General features: G+C 38.8%; 1 protein-coding gene across 6 annotated transcripts in view; it reads left to right on the top strand.

Annotated features, from left to right (window-relative positions):
- Window positions 1-8,710, top strand: part of STK39 (serine/threonine kinase 39) — an 84,096-nt gene extending 75,386 nt beyond the window's left edge. For all 6 annotated transcript variants that reach the window (XM_077785029.1, XM_077785030.1, XM_021534750.2 and 3 more), the window contains 2 exons: window positions 3,157-3,221; window positions 7,221-8,710. In XM_077785029.1, the coding sequence (XP_077641155.1) occupies window positions 3,157-3,221; window positions 7,221-7,295 (140 nt within the window). In that variant the 3' untranslated portion in view covers window positions 7,296-8,710. The remainder of the gene's footprint in view (window positions 1-3,156; window positions 3,222-7,220) is intronic.
- The last annotated feature ends 12,195 nt before the right edge of the window (window positions 8,711-20,905 follow it).

Below are 20,905 nucleotides of genomic sequence, written 5' to 3'. Positions count from 1 at the left end.
ATGGGCAAGACCTAGCAAAATGAAAGCAAGGAGTTAGAAAAATGGAAAAGATACCAGCAGGATGGTATGGTTTTGCTAGATAAGTATGTGCAAATACTTGGCTCTTAGTTGATGATAATTACATATGCTTTCCGATATTGCAGAAATTGTAGGCTTTTGGGAGAATTTGCATTCATGGTGGCTTGATTGACTGTGATTAATGACATTATTTTGGCTAAATGATTTCCATTGCCTTTCTGTAAAGGCCAGAAAATGTAATACACAGTACCAAAGTCAGAGGTGAAATGCTAGTTGTACTTGAAAACACTGAATGTGTATGATTAAAATTGAAAAGATCTCTCTGTGGAAAACTGCAGATGTGACTATTCTTAATGTAAACTTGTGTTCTAATATTATGGACTTTTTATAGGTCTGCTTTCTCAATTTCAAGCATAGCCTGAAAATATCTTACATTTTGTCCTTAAATCCTCCTAATCTTCTATTTGATTACATGTTCCACTCTAGCTATGGTCCATCAGAAAACCAAAAATAAAGCATATTTAATATGTAAAAGTTTCTGACTTGAGTTCATATTAAAAGTAAAGACAAGTGAATAAATAAAACTGTGTCACATAGCCTTTTACTGGTACTGTTCTCAGCTTTCTTGAGGAATGATAACCATCTAAAATACCACTCAATTCTGATACAGTGTTTAAGTAACAACAACAACAAAGTAATTAACATTAACTATTTACCTATATTAAAAATCCAATTTTGCTATTTTTACTTGGAAACTTTTAATCTCTTCCGTGGTAAAGAGTCAGTCAGGAGCATTGGTTAAGGTTTTTAAAGACTCAGTACTACCTGTGGCATCCCTGATGCCCCTTAGCCAACTGTATGCTAGTTCATTAAAACCCTTGCTGATCATGGGCTGCTGTTTGCAAATGCACTAATAATACCTGTGCCAGTAACTGCCTAAGGGCAGCTGGAAGGTTTGCTCCTGGGGGAATAGCCCAGCAGCACGCTGACTTGCCTGAGTTGTTCCACAGCAGGTCAACATTAAATGAAAGGCTGCCCTTCCTAAAGACATGCATGCACTTGAAGCTTGTAGTTTTGTAACATTTTATTTAGGTGAAGTTAGAAATCTTTGGATTTAGGACCCAATGCCTATCTGGTTTCGTAGCACTGTCTTCATTTCAGTGCACCCAGCTAGCACTAGCTGGAGTGCTGTTGGTGGTTTTTTTGTGTTGTTTTTTTTTTCTGTTTGTTTGTTTGTTTGTTTTTAAGATATGGTTTACAGAGATTTGGATAAACCAGAACTGCTCTTGAGTGCATGCTTGTATTTCATAAATTTTAAAAACCTAAAAAATTGAAGCTATTCTATCCTGGCTTCAGGACATACAAAGCTGAATGTTCCTAAGGTTCTAAATAGTAATTGTAATGAAAAGCATTATATGAATTTGCATGTATTTTATCAGGTAGGAGGTATTGCAATAAAATTGACTTAAAGATTGTGGAAGTGAATTGTGTGACTGAAATAAAAAACTGTTTGTAACTGGTAGAATAAAATATTTTATTAATCGTGACTTTCTATAGTGCCTGTAGTTGAGTTCATTTTACTGTGAAGGTTCTTTTCTTTACAAAAAGTGTTCTCTACAAAATGTATCTCATGCTTACTTTTAAGTCCTATTTTTAGTTTCAAACACACTTTCATGTCCAGTTAAATTTATTACAAGTGTATAAACAATCCTTGATGCCATTTTAATTGTATAAAGAAAATGAGACCCACAGAAAATTGATTTGCATTTAATAGTGGCAGCAGATTGGTCTAATTGTTTACTTCTCTAAATTCCCTTGCTAGATACTGTACTTCCCCTGTGAGGTGAATTTCTGTTATTACACAGTGGATCGTGCATGATCAGGCACAGTGGGAGTGAAAACATTGTCATCACAATGTTAGAAGAGGGAGGAAGCAGTAACCTAAGTTTGTAGCAGTAGGATATGGAATGTGCAAATGTTTGGTGTGTATCTTCCACCATATGAATGATGTAGAGAGAGTTACTTATGGGCAGCACCTACTTTCTTACCTCTTTGCTTTATGGTACTCACCTAGTCGGTGTGCTAAGAAATGTCTGCTACCTAATACCTGTTCATTTCCTTTTTATAATCTTGTTTAAACAGCTCTGCCAGGTGTGGAATATTTATCTCATGCTCATATCCTGTTGCTTACATCTCGTGCCCATGTATCAATCTCAAACAAAGGTCCTTAATGATTTGGTCTGATTTAGTTCAGGATCTGTGACTGGGCAAAGCTGGGGAGCCAGGTCAGTAAACATATAAAGCTGAAAGCAGACATTGGGTTTTTTTGGTCAAGATTAATGGTAGCAGTAATGTTAAAACAGACCAATTAAATATGTAACTTAGGGGTTTTGATAGAAACAGTGTTTATTAATTTCCTGCATTCTCCTCTGTTTTCAAAGAGTAAATTGTTTCCTTCCTGTTATTTCTGGACACTCAAGCTCTGTTCATCCAGTTAAAGTGTTTATTGCTGTTACTTGATAAATCTTGATCATATTTTCTAAGAGAGTAGTTTGAAGATCAGCTCTTTTTGTGTCACTTTCATATTTTAATTTTTTTGGGTTGTTTTTCTGCTAGTGAGCTGTAACATATCACCTAGAGTCTGTGTTAGTGCTAGCCCAAAAAAGGGAAAGAAGCACATGCATAGAACTAGTTAGAGGGGACCATGAGCTCAGTCTTCTGCTAGAAGCTGATGCTGATAGTGACCCTGGTATAGCAGAAAGATGATCTAAATCATGCCAGCCATCAACTTATCCTTGGCTGTGTGACTCTTCAGTCTTCCTTGCACTTTCATTTGTGTGATGGTTAACTGTTTATGGAATAGACTGAACTGAAAATCAGTAAGTTGGTTTTTTTTCCTGTCATTTGACTTTCAGGCAGATTATGCCCCTGAATCAGTTCACATAGTCACAAAGTAACAGTGATTGTGAAAGGAAGTCCAACTACCCTCTGAAACAACAACTAGAGAGGGATTAAATGATTCAAGTGGTAATTTACTGACACGTATATTTGTAGAATTAAATAGAAGATTCAACAAAAGCCTTGATGTCAAGTTGAATGCAATTTTCTGTAAATCATATTTTTTGTCTTTTTCTACAGTTGCTGCTAATTTACAGAAGATAGTAGATGATCCAAAGGCCTTGAAAACACTGACTTTTAAGTTGGTAAGTAAAAGCATCAATGGAAGAAATAAACTAATTATCACAATATTCACATAAGAATCAGGGCTCTATCTCAGTTACAGATACTTTGTTGACAGATGTCAACAAATGTGTTGACAGATAAAGTGACTAAAATTTCCATGTATTAGAGAAAAAGCTTAAACCCTGTTTTGACAGGACAGTTCCATAACTGCATGGGGAAGGAGGTTCAGTCACATGAGTTCTGAGGCAGCCTAAGGTTTAGGTCAGAAGCTGCAGTAAGAAAACCCATGGGAAGAATTGCAGAAAGAAGTGAAGCAGAGAAAACTGTAATAGCTAGGTTAACACTCCTTCACTCCCACCCACTTAGCTCTACCCTGGCTGAAGTGTCCTCTGCTGATGGACATTTTGTTCCAATCTCATTTTTTCAAATACCTGCCCCCATGCATGGAGTCATGCAAGGTCTTGCATGCAGGTCACCTTCTCCACTGCTTACTTCTCCTTAGTTCTTCTTTTCAACCTTCTTTCAGTTGACCATCCACACCTGCATGTTGGTCTTTCTCCCACTGTATTTTATCATTGTTTCTCCTTCTCTACCTTCTTCTATCTTCTGCATGTATGTCATCAGACCCTGGGTCAAGGCTTGAGACTCCTTTCTGTGCTGCATTTTGTACACTGGACCATGGGTCCTTAATTGTAATCAATATTGATCATAGCATGATAGATTTAAGTTAATTATAATAAATATAAATTGCAAAAACTTGAGCCAGAATTGATGTGCTGTGGTCTTTTTATTTATTGTTAAAATTAAGTTGAAAAATGTATATACCTGAAGCTATTTAATTATTAGTTATGTAAATCCTAGTTAGTTTTCAGCATCTTTTGTTGAAAGTGACTCAGCACATGAGAGACTAGACTGAATGTCTGTTAGATAAGCAGGCCTCCAGAATCACAGCTTTGTTTATAAAAGCAGCTGCTGTAGAGAGCCATTTTTAGAACTAATTGATGATGATGTATTAATTCAAGACACTTCTTCCCATATCATTCTTTATACAGATCTGAGGAGTTTTAGCTGACTCATTTGAACTCATTTTTCCTCTACAGTCCAGTGAAATCCCCTGAACTTGTGAGAAGGGGTTGGGGCAGGGAAATAAAGACATGTAACTCAAGTTAATTTCTTTCTCTGACCTTTGCTATAAATATAGCTTAAAAGCTACTGCTTTTCTTTTTGCAGCTGATCTGTGTTCTTACTGTCTAAACATCTGACTTGGTTTACTGTGTAGTAAGTGGCATCTCACCAAGAGCATTTAGATAACAGAACTCCAGAGGCTCTGAGAAGCCTGGGTTTCTCATTCCCACACTTAAAATAGAGGCTTGTGATTCCAATATCCCATAGTGACCAGGTTATGCATGTTGAAAACACATCCACTTGAAAATTTAGGTTGGGACATTTTTTTCTGTTTTTTGGTGATTCAATTGGATTTATTGCTGAGCTTCTTACCATACTCAGAATTAGCAGACAATCCAAAATCAATGTCTTTGTCCCTGCTGTAGGTAAGTTCCACCGGATAGGTAGGAATTCTGGAGGTTAATTTTTAACCTTAGTTTCTTCCTCATCCTTCTGACTAAAGTTTCCTGCACTAGTTCCTATTTTGATAGGGAAAGACCATAACAAGAAGTATCCTAATTTATTTTTCTCTTTGGATTAATTTGTGTTCTGCTTCTGCCTATTTCTGTATTTTATAGTGAAGTTGCTAAATGAATTGTTGCCTATGAGAACTCTCTCATATCTTTGTATGCTCTACTGGGTCTTTACCTCATAACAAGATCTCACTAAATTTGAACACTTGTATACAACTTGATTAAAGCACAATTTGTTGGTAAATATGTAATGGGGATTAAAGGTCTAAATGTAGCTAATCCTATATCCATTCAGAAAATTCAACTGAAAAATATTTCTTAATCTAGGATTAGTTGCAAGTATTTCTGGACAAGGAGTCTGGTTAGTATCTCACTGCTTACAGGTTGATGTTGCTGGTATTTTGTTGGTAAATAATATTTATATTCAAACAGCAAGCTGTCTATCTTTGGGGTGAAAAATGAACAGTTTATGTCTTAACTATTTTTGTATTTTATTATTACTGAAATAAAGAAAATTGTTAAGGTGAGATGCCTGGGTGGCAGAGGTTGGATTCCCGCTCTTGCATATTTTAAAAACAATGTATCTTTGCTCTTGCAACGATGTAATTCTGCAGAATATATATAGTATTAAATATCCCCTAGTTGTCTTGGCTAACACAGAATGAAAACTTTCCTATAGGATCCAGCTGTCCACACTTTGGGAGGGAGGCTGCTTTAATACACAAATAGTCTTGGAAACACTCAAGGAAACACAAAATCATTGCACAGCATAATTTGCATTTTGTGTAAGGACTTTGCTTATGAAAAAGGAAAGAAACCCAATAATGAAAGAGTGTGTTCAGTCTCTACCAAGTACTTTTATTTTGCAGTCTGTATATAGTATTTGTATTTATGCTAAGCACTAAATCTAAGTTAATAGATTCCAGGTGCATTGAATAGACATAGGATAATATTTATTGATAAGGAAGGCATTTAAAAATCTGTGTGCATCTAGATATGTAACTTAGCATGGCTTTGAGGAGATTGACAACTAACTAGAATGTAGAACAAAGTTAATAGCATTAGCACTTTTTAGGATCAAATTTTAAGTCCAAAATTCAAACTCCATTTATTTGATAAATTCCCCATCCAAGCACCACTCAGATATCTGAATAGTAACCAGGAGTAATGGTCTCAGACCTTTAACTTGCTGCTTCTGTGGAATAAGAGATGTCAAATACTATCTGAAGAGAGAATTGTTCTCTGTGTCTGCTCAGAGTAAATTTGAAGGAGTAGCCTGATGTAATACTTCCACAAGTGTCAACACAATTTTGTTTCTGGTCATGAAAATTCAATGGATTGTGTCAGTGCACCTCCTATGCACAGTCTGTGAGCTCTTAACCTTATAGCACATGTTCACGAACCAGTTCTATTAAAGGGTTCAACTGCTACTAATGCAAAAAAAGGATCAAAAGCAGTTTTCTAGGGGAGACCAGTTTTTCTGTTGGAGGTGTTTTGTGATATGCGAAAGAATCTAAAGGCATCTGTCATAAATAAGTTAACATTGCACACTTCTAATCCAATTCTATTAATATTTTTATTTATCTACTATACAGATAAAAATGTATAAACCCCTTTATTTAAAATGCCACTTTTGTCCTGCAAAAGCAACTTTTGTGTTTAAAAATTGAAACATAAAAATACTTTGCCTCCAGCATATTTTTCTAAAACAGACCTAAAGTAATAGTTTAGTCCTGAGCAAAGTGGTTTCATATTCTTACTGTTACGTATGAAAAATGAACTGATCACTTGTGACAATTTGTTTTGTGACAGGCTTTACTGAAGAATCTAAACTGTACAATTTTAAGTACTAGATTGTACTGTCAGGAGGGAGCTGTCCTTTTAGAAATATTAGTATTTACTCTTTTACTTTTACTGAAGACTGCTTCAGTTTCCTGTTTAAAAATTCAGCTGGTTGGTGAACTGACTTGCTGGCTGGACTCATGAGACATTTGCTGCATACACCACAGTGGTAAAAAGGGGATTCTATGCATGTATATTAGATGCTCTTCATGAGTGAAAAGGGTTTACTCCCATGAAAAGGCAAATTTGGCTCCAGTCTGGAAAGTTCGGTTTAAAGACTTTGGGTATTTCAGTTTCCATTTTCCAGTTTTTTTTTTTTTTTTTTTTTTTTTTTTTCATAATTCTTAATGTTGACTGCAAGAGTTTGCTAAAATTAAGGATGCAATTGGTTGATGCTGACTGAGGCCACATGAAGCAGTCTGAAAGCTTTCCTTCAATCAAACTGTTTGCTCACTGGGTGATAAGGGGAAACTTTATATTCTGGCTGTCAAATGCTGCTTTGTAGAATGATATACTAAACATTTCTGTTTGTACTTGCAGGCCTCTGGCTGTGATGGCACGGAGATTCCTGATGAAGTGAAACTGATTGGTTTTGCTCAGTTAAGTGTCAGCTGATGTCTGTCCCTTGACCCCAAGCCGAATTGTGAGGTTGTGAAAAAGCCAGCTTAGATGCAAAGGAAAATTAATGCACCACACACTGAGTTCTGCTTCATTATCTAGCAATTCACAAAGTCAGAACAAGCAAAACCCACAGCTACACTGCTGCTGTTAACATTCAAAATGCTCCTAAAAGTCTCTTAGCAGTTGATTTGGATTCCCCCAAAGTGAAAAGCCTGTGGAAGTGCTCTCAGGTGGTTGTATTTATTGGTTACAAAAGGAAATTTCTTATCAAGCTTACTTCTTTCATAGACTTTGAGTGATACTATTTTACCTGTACTTGTGGTTGATAATACTGCCTCTGTTCTGTTACATTTAGAAATTAATATACATATAAAAGTTTAGAAATATTAGCCAAACTTGAATTCTAGTTTAAAAAATGACTGTGAATTTTATTTTTCATATATTTATGCATTACACCTACTAGTAATAAGAAAATTATTTGACTTGATTATGTGCTATTTGCAGTTAATCTCCCACTATTTAAAAAAGTTTCAGGTATGTCTTTGAAGTATTTGGTAATTTCTAGGGGTTTTTTGAAATAATTCGATCCGGTATTAGCAAGCTTTTGTTGGTTTTGTGTCAAAAAACAGTCCACAAACTGATCCTCAAGGGAGTGGGAGGTGCCTTGCAGATATTAATGTTTTAAGAATGTGCCTGAGGCTTCTTATATAAATAATCTCCATTTTCTAGAAGTACCATACATATGGTACAATAAATATAAATATATATAGTTATATGAGCAAGGAGGGGGGATATGCAGTAGCAAAGGTGTTAAGAGTATTTTGACTATGCTTTACTGGGGAGTCTATGAGCTAGAACTACTGTGAACTGTTGTTAAGGTAGAACACTTACTGTGCCCATCTCTGATCTGACTTACCCTTAATGATAGAAACCAGTTTCATACAGGTGAATAAAAACTTGAAGAATGGAACTGAAACTTTATTTGAAGTTCTGCTAAATACCAAGGTTGAGTGAAAATAATAGGGCTTTGTGCAATGATCAAGTAAAACTCTGTTACAAAGAAAATAGTTTGACCCAAGTAGTCCTCTGCTTAACCTGTGACATAGGTGTTATGGAGCTAGGGAACCTTAGAAAGACTTCCACATTTGGAGATGTGTTTCTCAGAGGTTACACTTTAAACTACTTCCTAGTTAATCCTAGATAAGTGGCAGCTCTTTAACGTACTGAAAATGGCAAATATATATTGTTAAGAGAAGTTATTTATAATGCCTTGTAATAATCGTTGAGGTGTTCTAGAACTATTTGCATATGACATAATGTAATCCCATCCTACTGTTTACATGATGATTACTCCAAGATGACTGCAAAGATTAAAAAAATAAAATTAAAATAAAGATGTATTGCACAAACTGATTTGTATTTTGAATTTCCATGTTCTAAGTGGATTAGAGAGTTGTTATTACAAAAGGCTGCTGCTCTTAGTTTGGGTGCAGCAGCAGCTGGGGAGGAGGAGGTGGAGGGGAGGAAATACTGCTCGCGCCCTCGGGGTAGGGGTTGCTTTGCCGAAGCCAAGGCTCCCGAGGGGTTACTTAGAGCAATCAAGGGTTTTCCCGGGACAGGCCCGGGCGCCGCCGGTTTGTGTGGGCGGAGGACGCAGGGCTGGGGTGGGGCTGGGGTGGGGCTGGCGGCCCAGGTGAGCGCCCTGGGGCCGGTCAGGCCTCTCGGGGCTGCTGGTGGCCGCAGAGCCCCGGGCGGGCGAGCCCCGGGGCGGGGCTGGCGAGCAGCGGGGTCCGGGAGCCTTTCCCGGGGCTGGGCACTAAGCTCGGGCCCCGAGCCGGCCGTGGCCGCGGGGCCGTGCGGGCCGGGGCTCCGTGAGGACCGGGGCGCAGCGCGTCCTTCTGCTGTTCGCAGCTGAGCGAGTCAACCATAAAGGTACCTGAAACCTGCACATACCAGTGACCCAGGTGATAACTTGCAGCACTGCGATGGGGAGGGGCTAAATTCTGAGCGTTGCTATAGGATTTTAATGCCATTTCAATGTAAATTTCTCTAAGCATTGCACCGTTATTGACTAATCCACCTGCGCTACCTCTACAGTATTTTCTCAGACAAAGTGAATGTTCAGGGAAGCTTCTTGTTTTCACTGTTCTAGAAAAAGAAGTGGAATATATATAGGAGATATATATCTGGATGAAAATCATGTTCCACTCGCTATACACCTCCCCATAAGCTGGGAAAAAGTGTTGGGATATGAGTAGCAACTGTCAAAAGTGCTCATCTGCTGTGCTGGTTGGGCTGCAGGAGATATCTAAATAAAGAATCCAATGCTTTAATTGAGGCAGTCAGCACTATTGTACCAAGATGAAGTTGCTGCTCACTTGTGGTCTGATGCAGAAACATGGGGTTGCTTCGGTGGTTCAGTGAGGCAGCAAATTCATGTGGCACTGTTGTCACAGCTGTGTTGTTTTAAAGCTTTTTTTCTTGTTTTTACTGTTAAGATATTGCGTATAAATACAATGTGAGCAAAATGCATTTTTGAAAAGGTAGAAAGAAAGGGTACTTAAAGCTGTAGCGCGTGATATTATGGGGGCCCATGCGATATTATGGGGGGCCATGCGATATTATGGGGGCCCATGCTATATGAAGCCGGCCCATGCTATATTATGGGGGCCCATGCGATATTATGGGGGGCCATGCGATATGAAGCCGGCCCATGCGATATTATGGGGGCCCATGCGCTATTATGGGGGGTCATGCAATATTATGGGGGCCCATGCTATATTAAGGTTGGCCATGCGATATTATGGGGGGCCATGCTATATGAAGCCGGCCCATGAGATATTATGGGGGCCCATGAGATATTATGGGAGCCCATGCGATATTATGGGGGGCCATGAGATATTATGGGGGCCCATGCGATATTATGGGGGGTCATGCGATATTATGGGGGGCCATGCGATATGAAGCCGGCTCATTCGATATTATGGGGGCCCATATGATATTATGGGAGCCCATGCGATATTTTTACTGTTAAGATATGCGTATAAATACAATGTGAGCAAAATGCATTTTTGAAAAGGTAGAAAGAAAGGGTACTTAAAGCTGTAGCGCATTAAAATGACGCTTGTAAGTAGTTTATACTTTTAGTATATACAGAAGATAAAAAGAAGGTGAAAATATATAGTACATTGCAGTAGAAAGCAGTGAGCAAGCTGTGATGTAAATGGCAAACGTCATAGCAATTTTCTTATTTATTATTATATACACATCCTCTGTTGAATAATAAGGGAGAAAACTAGCAGCTATTCATTTTTTCATGTTTACATGAAAAAACGTTAAGAAGCTGGGTGAAGTTCTTATGTATGTGACATTACTTGTCCCAAAATAGTTGTGGTACTGGCTACAGCACCTGTCTTGTTTGAAAGAAAGGGTCTCTAATTAATGAGGTGAAGCTGGAATAGGGGAGCTACCATGTAGCTGTCTCTAAGGCCAGGAAAATAGGGCTTAATTAGATGGTGCTAAAAATATAATCATCTGTATGGTGATTATATGCCAGTGCCTGCAGCTGGGCACTTGCAGGCTCTGTGGGCTGATTAATGTCAGTGTCCATGGAGCCAGCCATGCCAGCGTGCTGTGCTTTAGCTTGCTGAAAGTAGCTGTGGACTGAGATGAAAGTCAGTCAAAACACAGTTCTGCATTTATTAGTTTCAAAGTGTTAGGATGAATATAAACATAGAATTTAGCTTAGCACAAAATCTGATCTGGAGTCTGGTTCTGCATGTGTAAAGGAGTGGGAGAGAAGGGACATTTCCAGCCTTTTATCTTGTGGGACTCCAGCGTGGGCTTTAGGCCAGGAAAGCTGTTTCCCATGCTGGCAACATATGCTTTTTGTGCCAAGAGAACAGGAGCACATCTCTTCCTTCTGACAAGTGCTGACCTCAAATCATCCCACCAACGTGTAAGGAGTTGTGCATTCAAACTGCAATTCAGCTAGCTAGTTTGATAAGTATTGTTGTTTTCTAAAATATTACCCTATGTACTATCACAATTTCCTCTGTTGCCCTAGAACACCCTTTGTGAGTGGGAGTGGAAGAAGTAAGTCAAAAAACATAATTGAATTTTCTTTCTCCCATGTTCTCTCCTGAGATAAAGATGTGTGCCTTTTCCCATAGCTTAGTCCATTGTCACATCTCCAATTTTAGGGCTTCCGGAGTGGCCCTATGAAATTTGATTGTGAGGTATCTCTCTCAAAATGTTTTTAAACACTGTTATTTCTCTGAGAGGGAATGCTGTGTGCAGCTTGTAAATGGTATGCCTCCCCCTCATGCTTTTCTTTAATCAGAGATCTGTTTTCCTTTTCACCACCTACCTCTGCATAATGATGTTGAATGGTGAGATTTGCCTGTGCCTGAAATCAATTAGCTCTGATGAGGACTCTGACACAGACCTAAAACACTGCTAATTGAGTGCATTGAAAATGCTGATTTCTATTTAGCAGGGAGCAGAGGATGTTGCCGCCCATTCCCACCTTACCCTCCCACGTTTTACCAAAGCAGCAAAAAATACAAAAGGGAGACCTTGTTGATAACAAATTGCAGTTAGTCTGTTTTTTCTCTGAATCAATTGTGATAGAACTTTATTCAGTCACTTGCTGTGGGTTTTTCTGCTGCATCAAGTGGGCAGCCTTTCCACTCTCTTGCAGTGTACTCATGCATGTGCATGCACGAAGAATGCTAATTATTTTAAAATGAGAAGTTGGAAAAGGATCAGGAACCTATATCTTTGAGTTCCCTGTGCATGAGGCTCTGCTAATGAACAGCCAGGTTTACTCAAACCACAAAAACTCCAACAAAGTCTAGCTTCCTTGCATTTTATTCCACAGCGGCCCAGCTGGTGAAATAATCCAGGCATATTAGTTGAGCATTGTGACATTTTAGTTATTAATTTTCCCTGAATGACTAAGAGTAACATCGCAATGTACATAAAAATGTGGTTTTATATCTGCTTTATGATTGTTAGATTGATGCTCATCAAGCTGCTTTCATAGTTGTGTTCATCTGAGATGTTGAATCAAACTCAGTAGTCATGAAGTAGTCTGCTGCTAATAACATTGAGAATATGGGCAATGGTGGCTCAGTGAGCAATTACAGAGACATGGAAGAGTATGTCGTAAGGAGAAATATAATTTTCCCTGCATAAGCCAATAAGGAGGCAATCTTGTCCTTTTTGGGACATGCATATTTTGCCATCTAATTTTCAAGCATGAATTTGAAAGGCTGTGCTTGTTTATTGTCTCAGTAGGGTGTCGAAAATCACTTAAGCAAGTGGATTTGTTTATGTAGAGGGACAACTATACAAAACAGAATTGGAGTAGATGGAAAATACTTGCCTTTACTCATTTTTTTCTCCACAGGTACACTTTAAAAAATTAATAAAAAAACAGCTATATTTCAAATAGGGAGATTTATTTATTTATTTATTTATTCTTATGGAAATAAACCAAATTGTTACCTGGTTATTTTTCATCTGTGTAATCATTCAGACTCATTAAGGAAAGATGCTGCTCATGAGTAGGAGTGCTGGTGTTCTTTAGATTTACTTTGAGTAAAAAGGCTTTTTGAATTGTGTAATGTTTACTCTGTAGACCCTATCAATCTAACTTTCTTTCCTTGGAGGACAATGAGTGATGACATCTCAAAATGTATAGGAATGTGTGGTTATTTGGCAATACAATTGTCTTTTCACATAAAAAGCAGTGTACATAGCTGTCATCAACAGACAATTATAAATAATGAAGCAGAAGAACCAGTGTCAAGAGGGTTTGAGTAAGTCAACTTTGTGCTACTCATGTCCTATAAAAATAAATCAGAAGGCAAAAAGATTTAACCTCACAGGTAGTAAAACTGCTGTGTTCTGGAAGACAGGCTGTGTAGCCTGTCTAAATTGCTGCTTTAAGGGAGAGGCCTGCATTTCTACTGGCATCTCTGTTTCTGGATGCATGGAATTGGTTTTACAAAGCCTTCTGGAACTGGGAGGGGGGAAACCCCACCAGACTGCGTCCTCCCCAGCCCACAGCTGTACTGTACCTGAGGTGGTTTATAATGCAGCGGGCAAGGAGAGCTTTTGAAGACTGGGACTGTAACCTTCTGGTATTTGTATTGAGGTCGCTGAAAGTTTACTTGTTTCCTTCTGGTAAATGACTATCTTCTGCCAGTGCCCTGCATTGTGTTACTGCTCTTTTATTGACCAAGTAAAAAATCAAATGGTCAGCAAACACAGGTTTTTCGGAAGAAGGGAGGCGTGGGTATCAATGCTTTTCTGCCGGCGGTCAGTCCGCTCCCTCCTGCGCTGCCTGGAGGCGGCTCCCGGCCCGCCGGGCGGCATTGCTCCCGGCGAGAACCGAGCTGGCTCTTGGCCTCTCAGTGTGCCTGAGCAAAAAGTGAGCAGTGCTCCGTTCTGATCTAAAAAGTACTTCCCTAGAGGTAAATTTACTATGCCTTTTTTTGCAGGACTTTGTATTTAGGCAAAGAAATTGATTTTACGGTTTTCCAGGTTGTTTCTGTTGCAGAGATCACATAAGCTAAAAGCTGCAGCTTTCTGATAGTGCAAGGTGGGCAATATGTGAAATTAAATAAAATTCCTTACCATTTTTTTCAGCTCTGTGGAAAGCTGTTTGTGAAGTAAGTGTTTACAATGAGAAGTGCAATATTCTCTATCTCGTTATCCATCTATCTGGTTGAGGTTGTTAAACCTGAAACTATTCCCATAACTTCATAGAATGAGTTAAGAATCCTGTTGCATTCAGGATCTCTTTCTCTCTGACTCCCTTTCTTCTCTCTCCTTGTTAGATCACCTCTGATTAAAACAAAGCACTGGAGCATTTACTCTCTATTATGAGAAATAGGAAGAGGGTGGAGAAATCTGCCTTGAATTAGAACAGAAGATCCAGAGGGAAGGACCATTATTGAAATCTCGGCCCCATGAATTAGTAATGATTCACAACAGCTTCAGTGGGGCTAAAATTTCACTCCCAATCTGTGTCGATTATGAGCTCCTCAGTTTGCTCCTGGGGCTATAAAACGGAAAAGGATCCAATCCTGATTAAAGAGTAAGTGTGATTTGAATGGAAGGTGATTACTAAAATCTCTATGAAGTCTACCCTGCTTGTGCTGCAAGCTTTTCTTATTTATAATAGCATACAGAACTATCCAAGCAGAAAATTATACCAGGGAGAAAGAGTTTTCTGATTATCTCTGATTAGGTTCAGTGCTAACCTTGTAAATTTGCCTGTCAGATGGAGCACTGCCAACTCACCCATAAACCTGATATTCTACAAAAGATGGAAAGGGTGAGGAAACTCCTGTACTTTTGTATTGCTTGATACTTTCTTTTTTGTTTTTTCTCCAAAAGGATTTTTGCAAAGATTAATCTAGACTCTTGGATGAGAGCTACTGAGCTACAAATTAGGGTAACATTAATTACTCATTTAGAGTGCTTTGTGTTAATGGATTTCTGTTTATTTATATGTATGGATTTATAAGGCCAACAAAGGTCTGTCCTTTTTGAAGATAGTGTAGCTTGGATTGGTATGTGGAAGTCAAAGCAGGGCTGTGTTTAAGGAAATGGGTGAGTGTTAGTCTTTTCCCTTTTTTATCATCTTTATATTCTGTTGTCAGCTTAGTTGAGCTTTTTCATAGCCAAAGATTTAATTTTTAATAAAGTAATTGCAGATGCAGTCTTACAGTAGGGATGTATGTATTTAAATCCAAATAGGGATGGTTGGGGGGGGGGGGCTGTTATATTTGCATAGGCCCTATAAAATGCTTAGGCAACATAAAGAGTTTATGCTAAAAGTGACAGTACTGAAGTAAATTTACTATTCCTTCTATTTTCTGGTATAAGCTGAAGGCCTAAAAATGCCCCTTGGAAGAGTACTTGTGCCATCCCAAATTGGTGTCAGTTTAAACTGAAGACACCTATGGGTCCTGATATGATTAAAACTGCAGTTTCACAAATATGTATTTTCAGAACTGTTCAGATAAATCTGTTGCCAATTGTCTGATATGTTGCAGGTAACTGTAAGTCCCCCAGATGATGACGTCTCACCAATTGTGAATTATTGCTTAAAGCAAATACACATCCAGTCATTACAGCAAACTGAGCATAAACATGAAAATTAGAAGCAGTGGTGTACATGAAATTTCAGAACATGATTCTTTTTCTAGAGCTTTGTTATCTGACATAGGTTTCAAAGAAATGAGTATTTTTATCATCTTCAGTGTGTCACTTCCACTAAAATTTCTGCAGTTACCAAGTTTTTTGTCTAGTTGTTGTACATAAGGCCTCTTTATTCCTCCTCACCACCTCTGGGTGCTGATGATGTGATGTTCTCATTGCTTCCTATCATAGAATGGTTTGTGTTGCAAGGGATCTCTAAAGAGTCATCTGGTCCAACCCCCTGCAAGGAGCAGGAACACAGAATCATAGGCTAGTTTGGATTCAGGGGACATTTAAAGGTCTTCTAGTCCAACACTCAGTCTTTGATTAGATCAGGTTTTCTTGCTCTCCAGCAATAGCACAACTAGTAAAAGTAATACCTGGGAAAGGGCGGTGCTGTTTGCCCTACTGTCTCCTCATGAGCTGTCACCCATTCTCACAGTACTTGCTGAGAAAAAAAGCAAATTTTTCTCATTTTATTTCTGTATTTCATGTCCATTTTGCCAGCCATGTGCATGCAAGTACAATTTGTTGTTTTTTCTTTTAAAAGTTTGCATTACATAAAGATTTTTAAAATTTATTTATGAAAATGCAGCTTTACAGAAATTGTGATGCATTAAAAAAGAGTAAATTGTTTGGTGCTATTGAAATGAAAGGCATAGAAAAGAAAATAATGAAATAATTGCTGGAAAGGGAAAATATGACCACATGTTAGTATTAACATTGACAATTTATATGATTTTTAGTTTACTTACTGATATGTATGTCCCAGCATTCAGATAAAATGTAATGTACTCCTTTGAAGTGGTATATCTCTGGTGTTTAGCAGAAGATAGAAGTGCAAGCTTATTTTCAATGACATTTCATGCACAGAAATTCCAAAACCATGAAAAAAAAATCAAAACCATTTCATTTTAAATGGTCAGAAAATAGGTGATTTGTCACAAATGAGTAACTTTTTCTGCTAAAGGTTCACTCTCCTTAGTTCATAGAAATCCTAAAATGTAGCATTTCAGGCCACCATTATCTTTTCTCCAAGTTAAAATCTGGTCTTCCCAGTGTAAAATTTGTGCCAAAGTGTAACCAAAGGTCCTGCAAGGTTTTTGTCTGCTTATGGTAGAAAGCTCTCCTAATATTGCTGCTACAGAGTTTGAAGACCATTGCTGCCCTGCAGATTTTGTTTGGCTGTCTAATACAGCTGTAGTTTGCTGCGGTACTTAATAGGCTAGACATTTTTCCACCTGTTGACTTTAGGGGATTTTGGGTGTTCCTGGAGTTCAAGACAAGAAGCAACATCTGGATTTTAAACCTTAAATTGACTAGAGTAGAGGCCTAGATATTTCAAAAGCTGTTGCATGTGCTTGTGGACCTTCTTCCCCATGTCTCATGTTTCAGTAAACAGCTTTACCCTAAAGAAGGACAGCAGTAATCATCCCACACTGGATAAACTGCACACAACCAGTGGGGTGTTTTTTGGGAAAGTAAGGGTCACCTATTTACATTTACTTAGTCTGATCATTCTTCTAGGTGTATGGCTGGATATATTGTCTTCACCTGTCTCTTGAGATACAACTATGCATCAATATCTATCATGTTAGGTGTGTTGTCTTGTGTGAATGGTGGGCTTTTTTGATCTTGTTTATGAATTGATAAAACAGCCAATAAATATTTCGTCAAATAGTGACGTGCAAAGCTCAGTTTATTTTCCTATAGATACTACATGTTCAAAGTCCTTTTTAATAGAATCTGTGAACCATTGTGTAATTTATTGCACCAATTAACACAAGCCAATACCTTTGCAAGTAATTAAATCAGTTTAAAAATGTTGCACAACTCACCTATCTGTTTGAAGTGACAGCTAAATTGCAGTATAATACAATTTAAAAAGTATACTTCCATAACCTCTACTTCTGTGACAGCACCTGCACTATGTGCATGTATATTCCCCTATTAAAAAAATGTTATTTTAATTACATGCTGTATATATTTTTTATTCTAGCCCATTACTTTTATCCCCATGTGTAGAAATGCTGAATCCAAAAAACAAGGCAGTAAATAATACTGCTTTTAATGAGCAATTAAAGCGGCCTATCATCAACCTTGGCATCAGCTGTGTTGCTAATTCAAAGTACAGCTATGCTTGGAGTGGAGCGGTGATGGGGAGGCACAGGCGGCCTCATCCTACCAGGACACCACTCTCCAGGGGCAGACGTTCTTCATTTCATGACCCATCCTGCCGAAGTGATGGCAAACATAATACAGAGCTGAGCGCCGAGTTTGTCCGGAACGATCTGGGCCTTTCCGTGGCCTTTGTGCGGGGAAATGGTGTTCTGTACAAAACTCCCTAACTGCGTCCCGCATGGCTGTGCGGGCAGCCCTTGGGAACTCCGGGCACGGTCCGTGTCCAAAGCTCCTGCAGCCTTGCTGGGGAGCTCCTTGCAGTGCCTGCCGTGTCCAAAGCTCCTGCAGCCTTGCTGGGGAGCTCCTTGCAGTGCCTGCCGTGTCCAAAGCTCCTGCAGCCTTGCAGACTTCGTGTCTGCCCAGAGGCCAGCGGAAGTTCATTTTCTGCTTTACATGTGATATTAGTAAGATAAGCTGTCCCGTCTGGTGAAGCAAATCCAATAATGCAGTTTTTGATAGCTCGAAGACAGCGACAGAGAAAAGTAGTGCTGCGTTCAGCCTTCATGCAAATACTCTTGTAACAGATTCAACACCAGGTATCTGACTACTAGGGAGATATGAGGAGAGCAGAGACAACACAGAGAGCAGAAGCAGATAAAAAGGTTAAAACATTGAAATTGTGGAATAAAGTATACTTGATTAAGTGGGAGTTAAAGTGAAACATGAAAAAATGCTGTTTTGAGTTCTGATGAACTATCCAAGATTGTGAGGAAAGGTAAAAGGAATAAGGAAAAAAAGCCAAACAGCCTTAGACTTGTGCTAGTCATCTCTGGAGGCAGAGGCAAGATGAAAGATGATAGATCTTTTTTTTTTTTTTTTTTTTTCCCATATACCTGAACTAGTCAATATCAAATAAAAGATTTTTGAAGGAACAACTTCAAGTGCTACTTGTCCCTTGAAACTTGCTGAAATCAGTTTGCTGGGTATTAGTGTAGGACTCTAAACCTGTCAGGTAAGGGCCCTCTCTTCATGGAAACACTGTTCTTCGTGGCTGGTTTGAATGGATACTTTTGGATGGGAGAATGCTGAGCTATGCAAAAGCACGTAAAGAAAATTGAAAGAGTTTTGAAAATAACAGAAAAATATACCAGATTGAAGTAGATTGAATGTACAGAAGGACAGAGCAAGGCTAAGTGACTTTTTGTAAATTGAGGGAAAAGCTTGTAATGCTGCACCTCGGTGCTGTAGGTGTTCTCTACTTCCCCCTTGCTTTTACTGATATCCTGAGATACCTAGAGGTCCCATTTCTCTTTGGAGAAAGATGTCATGTTAGAAGATAGGCCAGAGAAAGGAACTCTTAAAGAGAAAAGGGATACTTGATAGAAGCAGATATGGTAGTTGTTAGCCAGCACACCTGAAGTTTGGGGTATTTGCTTCACCCAAATAAAAGGTGTCTGCGTTACAAAACTGCTGCACTTAATTCTGTCCAGCTTGAAATGTAATACTGCCTTTGCAGAACAAGTGCTCAAGGATAAATCTTGCATGACTAATAAATGCCTCTTGCTCTTGGCTCTTTCAGGTGAGGCAGAGATATAATGTAGATTTGGCTAATATGCAGACCTAGCAGAAAAATGTATTTTTTTCCTGTGTTAGACAAGTCATCAGAGGAGATACTTGACACAACTTAATTGCAGGTGCAGTTGAATAATTCCTCTTTTTTCTCCCCAGATGACTCTTCTTCTTCCATTTCATAAATTCATATTTTTTAACAAGAGAAAAGGAAGCAGATGCTATTCTCTACAATGTTCCGTGTCATATAGATCTTCCTTTTTTGGTACATTGCTGATGTAATAAGCCAGTGTCAGCACTTTTAAGAAGGTTTTCTACATACTATTTTCACTCAGGGCACTGCAAATTTCTCTGGAAAATCTATGAGAATCAATTAAGTAAATGAGAAAATAGAATGCTTGTAATTAAGATAATCAAGCTACGTGAAATCTACCCCTACTAGTGCTAATATCTGTATATCTCCAAGCTGTCTATTAATTAAACACCATCTAAGTGTTGCAATTAGACTCAGGCTGCTTTGGTGGAAACAGAAAGATGAAAACGATTGGAGGGGTTTTGCTGTATGTAAAACTCTTGGTTGCTTTAAAACATCTCATTGCAGTTTGTAAGGTTGCTGTGTTGCTGCAGACACTCCAGGATGCCTGAGGACTCTGTTGTAGGCTTCAGCTACTTTCTGGTGACCACTTTGGTTTGCAAAAGCTGCCTTTCTTCTCAGGGGTGGGGTTATTTTCCCCTCCATTTCATGAATGAGTTTTGGATATTGAGCTCTAAAGCCAGTGGAAAAGAGGTTAGATATTTTGTTCTATGTAGAAAACTGCAAAGGAGAGAATGGGGAGAGATTAATTTTTCCTATGTTCTTACATAAGAAAAGGGACTTCTTCCTGCTTCTGTGTTATTTTGGTTTTTTGCGTCTATTTTGATATGAGGACCCTAAAGTTGCCCAGACCTCCCTGAGAGACAAAACAGTATCTTAAGATATGTGTGTTGGGAGACAAAGGCTACATGAGATTTACTGGGTAATCTGAGTGTACTCAGACTGTGATTCTTCATTTATTTTCTGGTGCTTTATGTGGTGGTGGGGGGGGGGGTGCAGAAAGGCTGTCATGGTCACTGTGTGTCTGTGAGAGACCAGGAAGGAGCCTGCCTTCTGTCTGGGTGACCTGGCTGGTGACACAGCATATCAAACAACTTTATTGTGGTTTTATGAGATGTGGGTTTTGGGACACTTCTCCTTTTCTCCTGTGTGCAGCTTTTGATGGCTGCAAGTCCACACATTAAGACACCATGCAAGCAGCAGAAGAGCCCTGCTGAGGGTGTGGAAAAGCTTTGCCATCTCAGACTGGCCAAACCTTGGTCTCATTGGCTGGGGATGCCAAAGCAGCTAAATCAGGCAGAGCAGCGGATGAACCCGTCTGCTGCTTTGCCACGTGTTGCCATGGCTGTGTTAATGTTACTGCTTTCAACTTCAGAAGCTTCAGATGAAGTAGTACACCTGACTGTGTGGACATCAACTCAATGAAGTTGTTGCACAAATAATGAATAAAAGTAGTATTTTTTTTAAATTAAAAAAAAAATTGGCTTTTACAGCACAATATTCTTCCTCATTACAAATGAACAAGTTCACTGACACTTGTTTCTAGGTAATACAATTTACATTTCTAGAAAGAGGTGAAGAAGAAAACTTACAGGACACATGC

Source organism: Lonchura striata, chromosome 8 (assembly GCF_046129695.1).
Source record: "Lonchura striata isolate bLonStr1 chromosome 8, bLonStr1.mat, whole genome shotgun sequence".
Classification (NCBI taxonomy): Eukaryota; Metazoa; Chordata; class Aves; order Passeriformes; family Estrildidae; genus Lonchura; species Lonchura striata.
The sequence above is the reverse complement of the archived record's forward strand: the minus strand, read 5'-3'. Positions and strand labels throughout refer to the sequence as shown.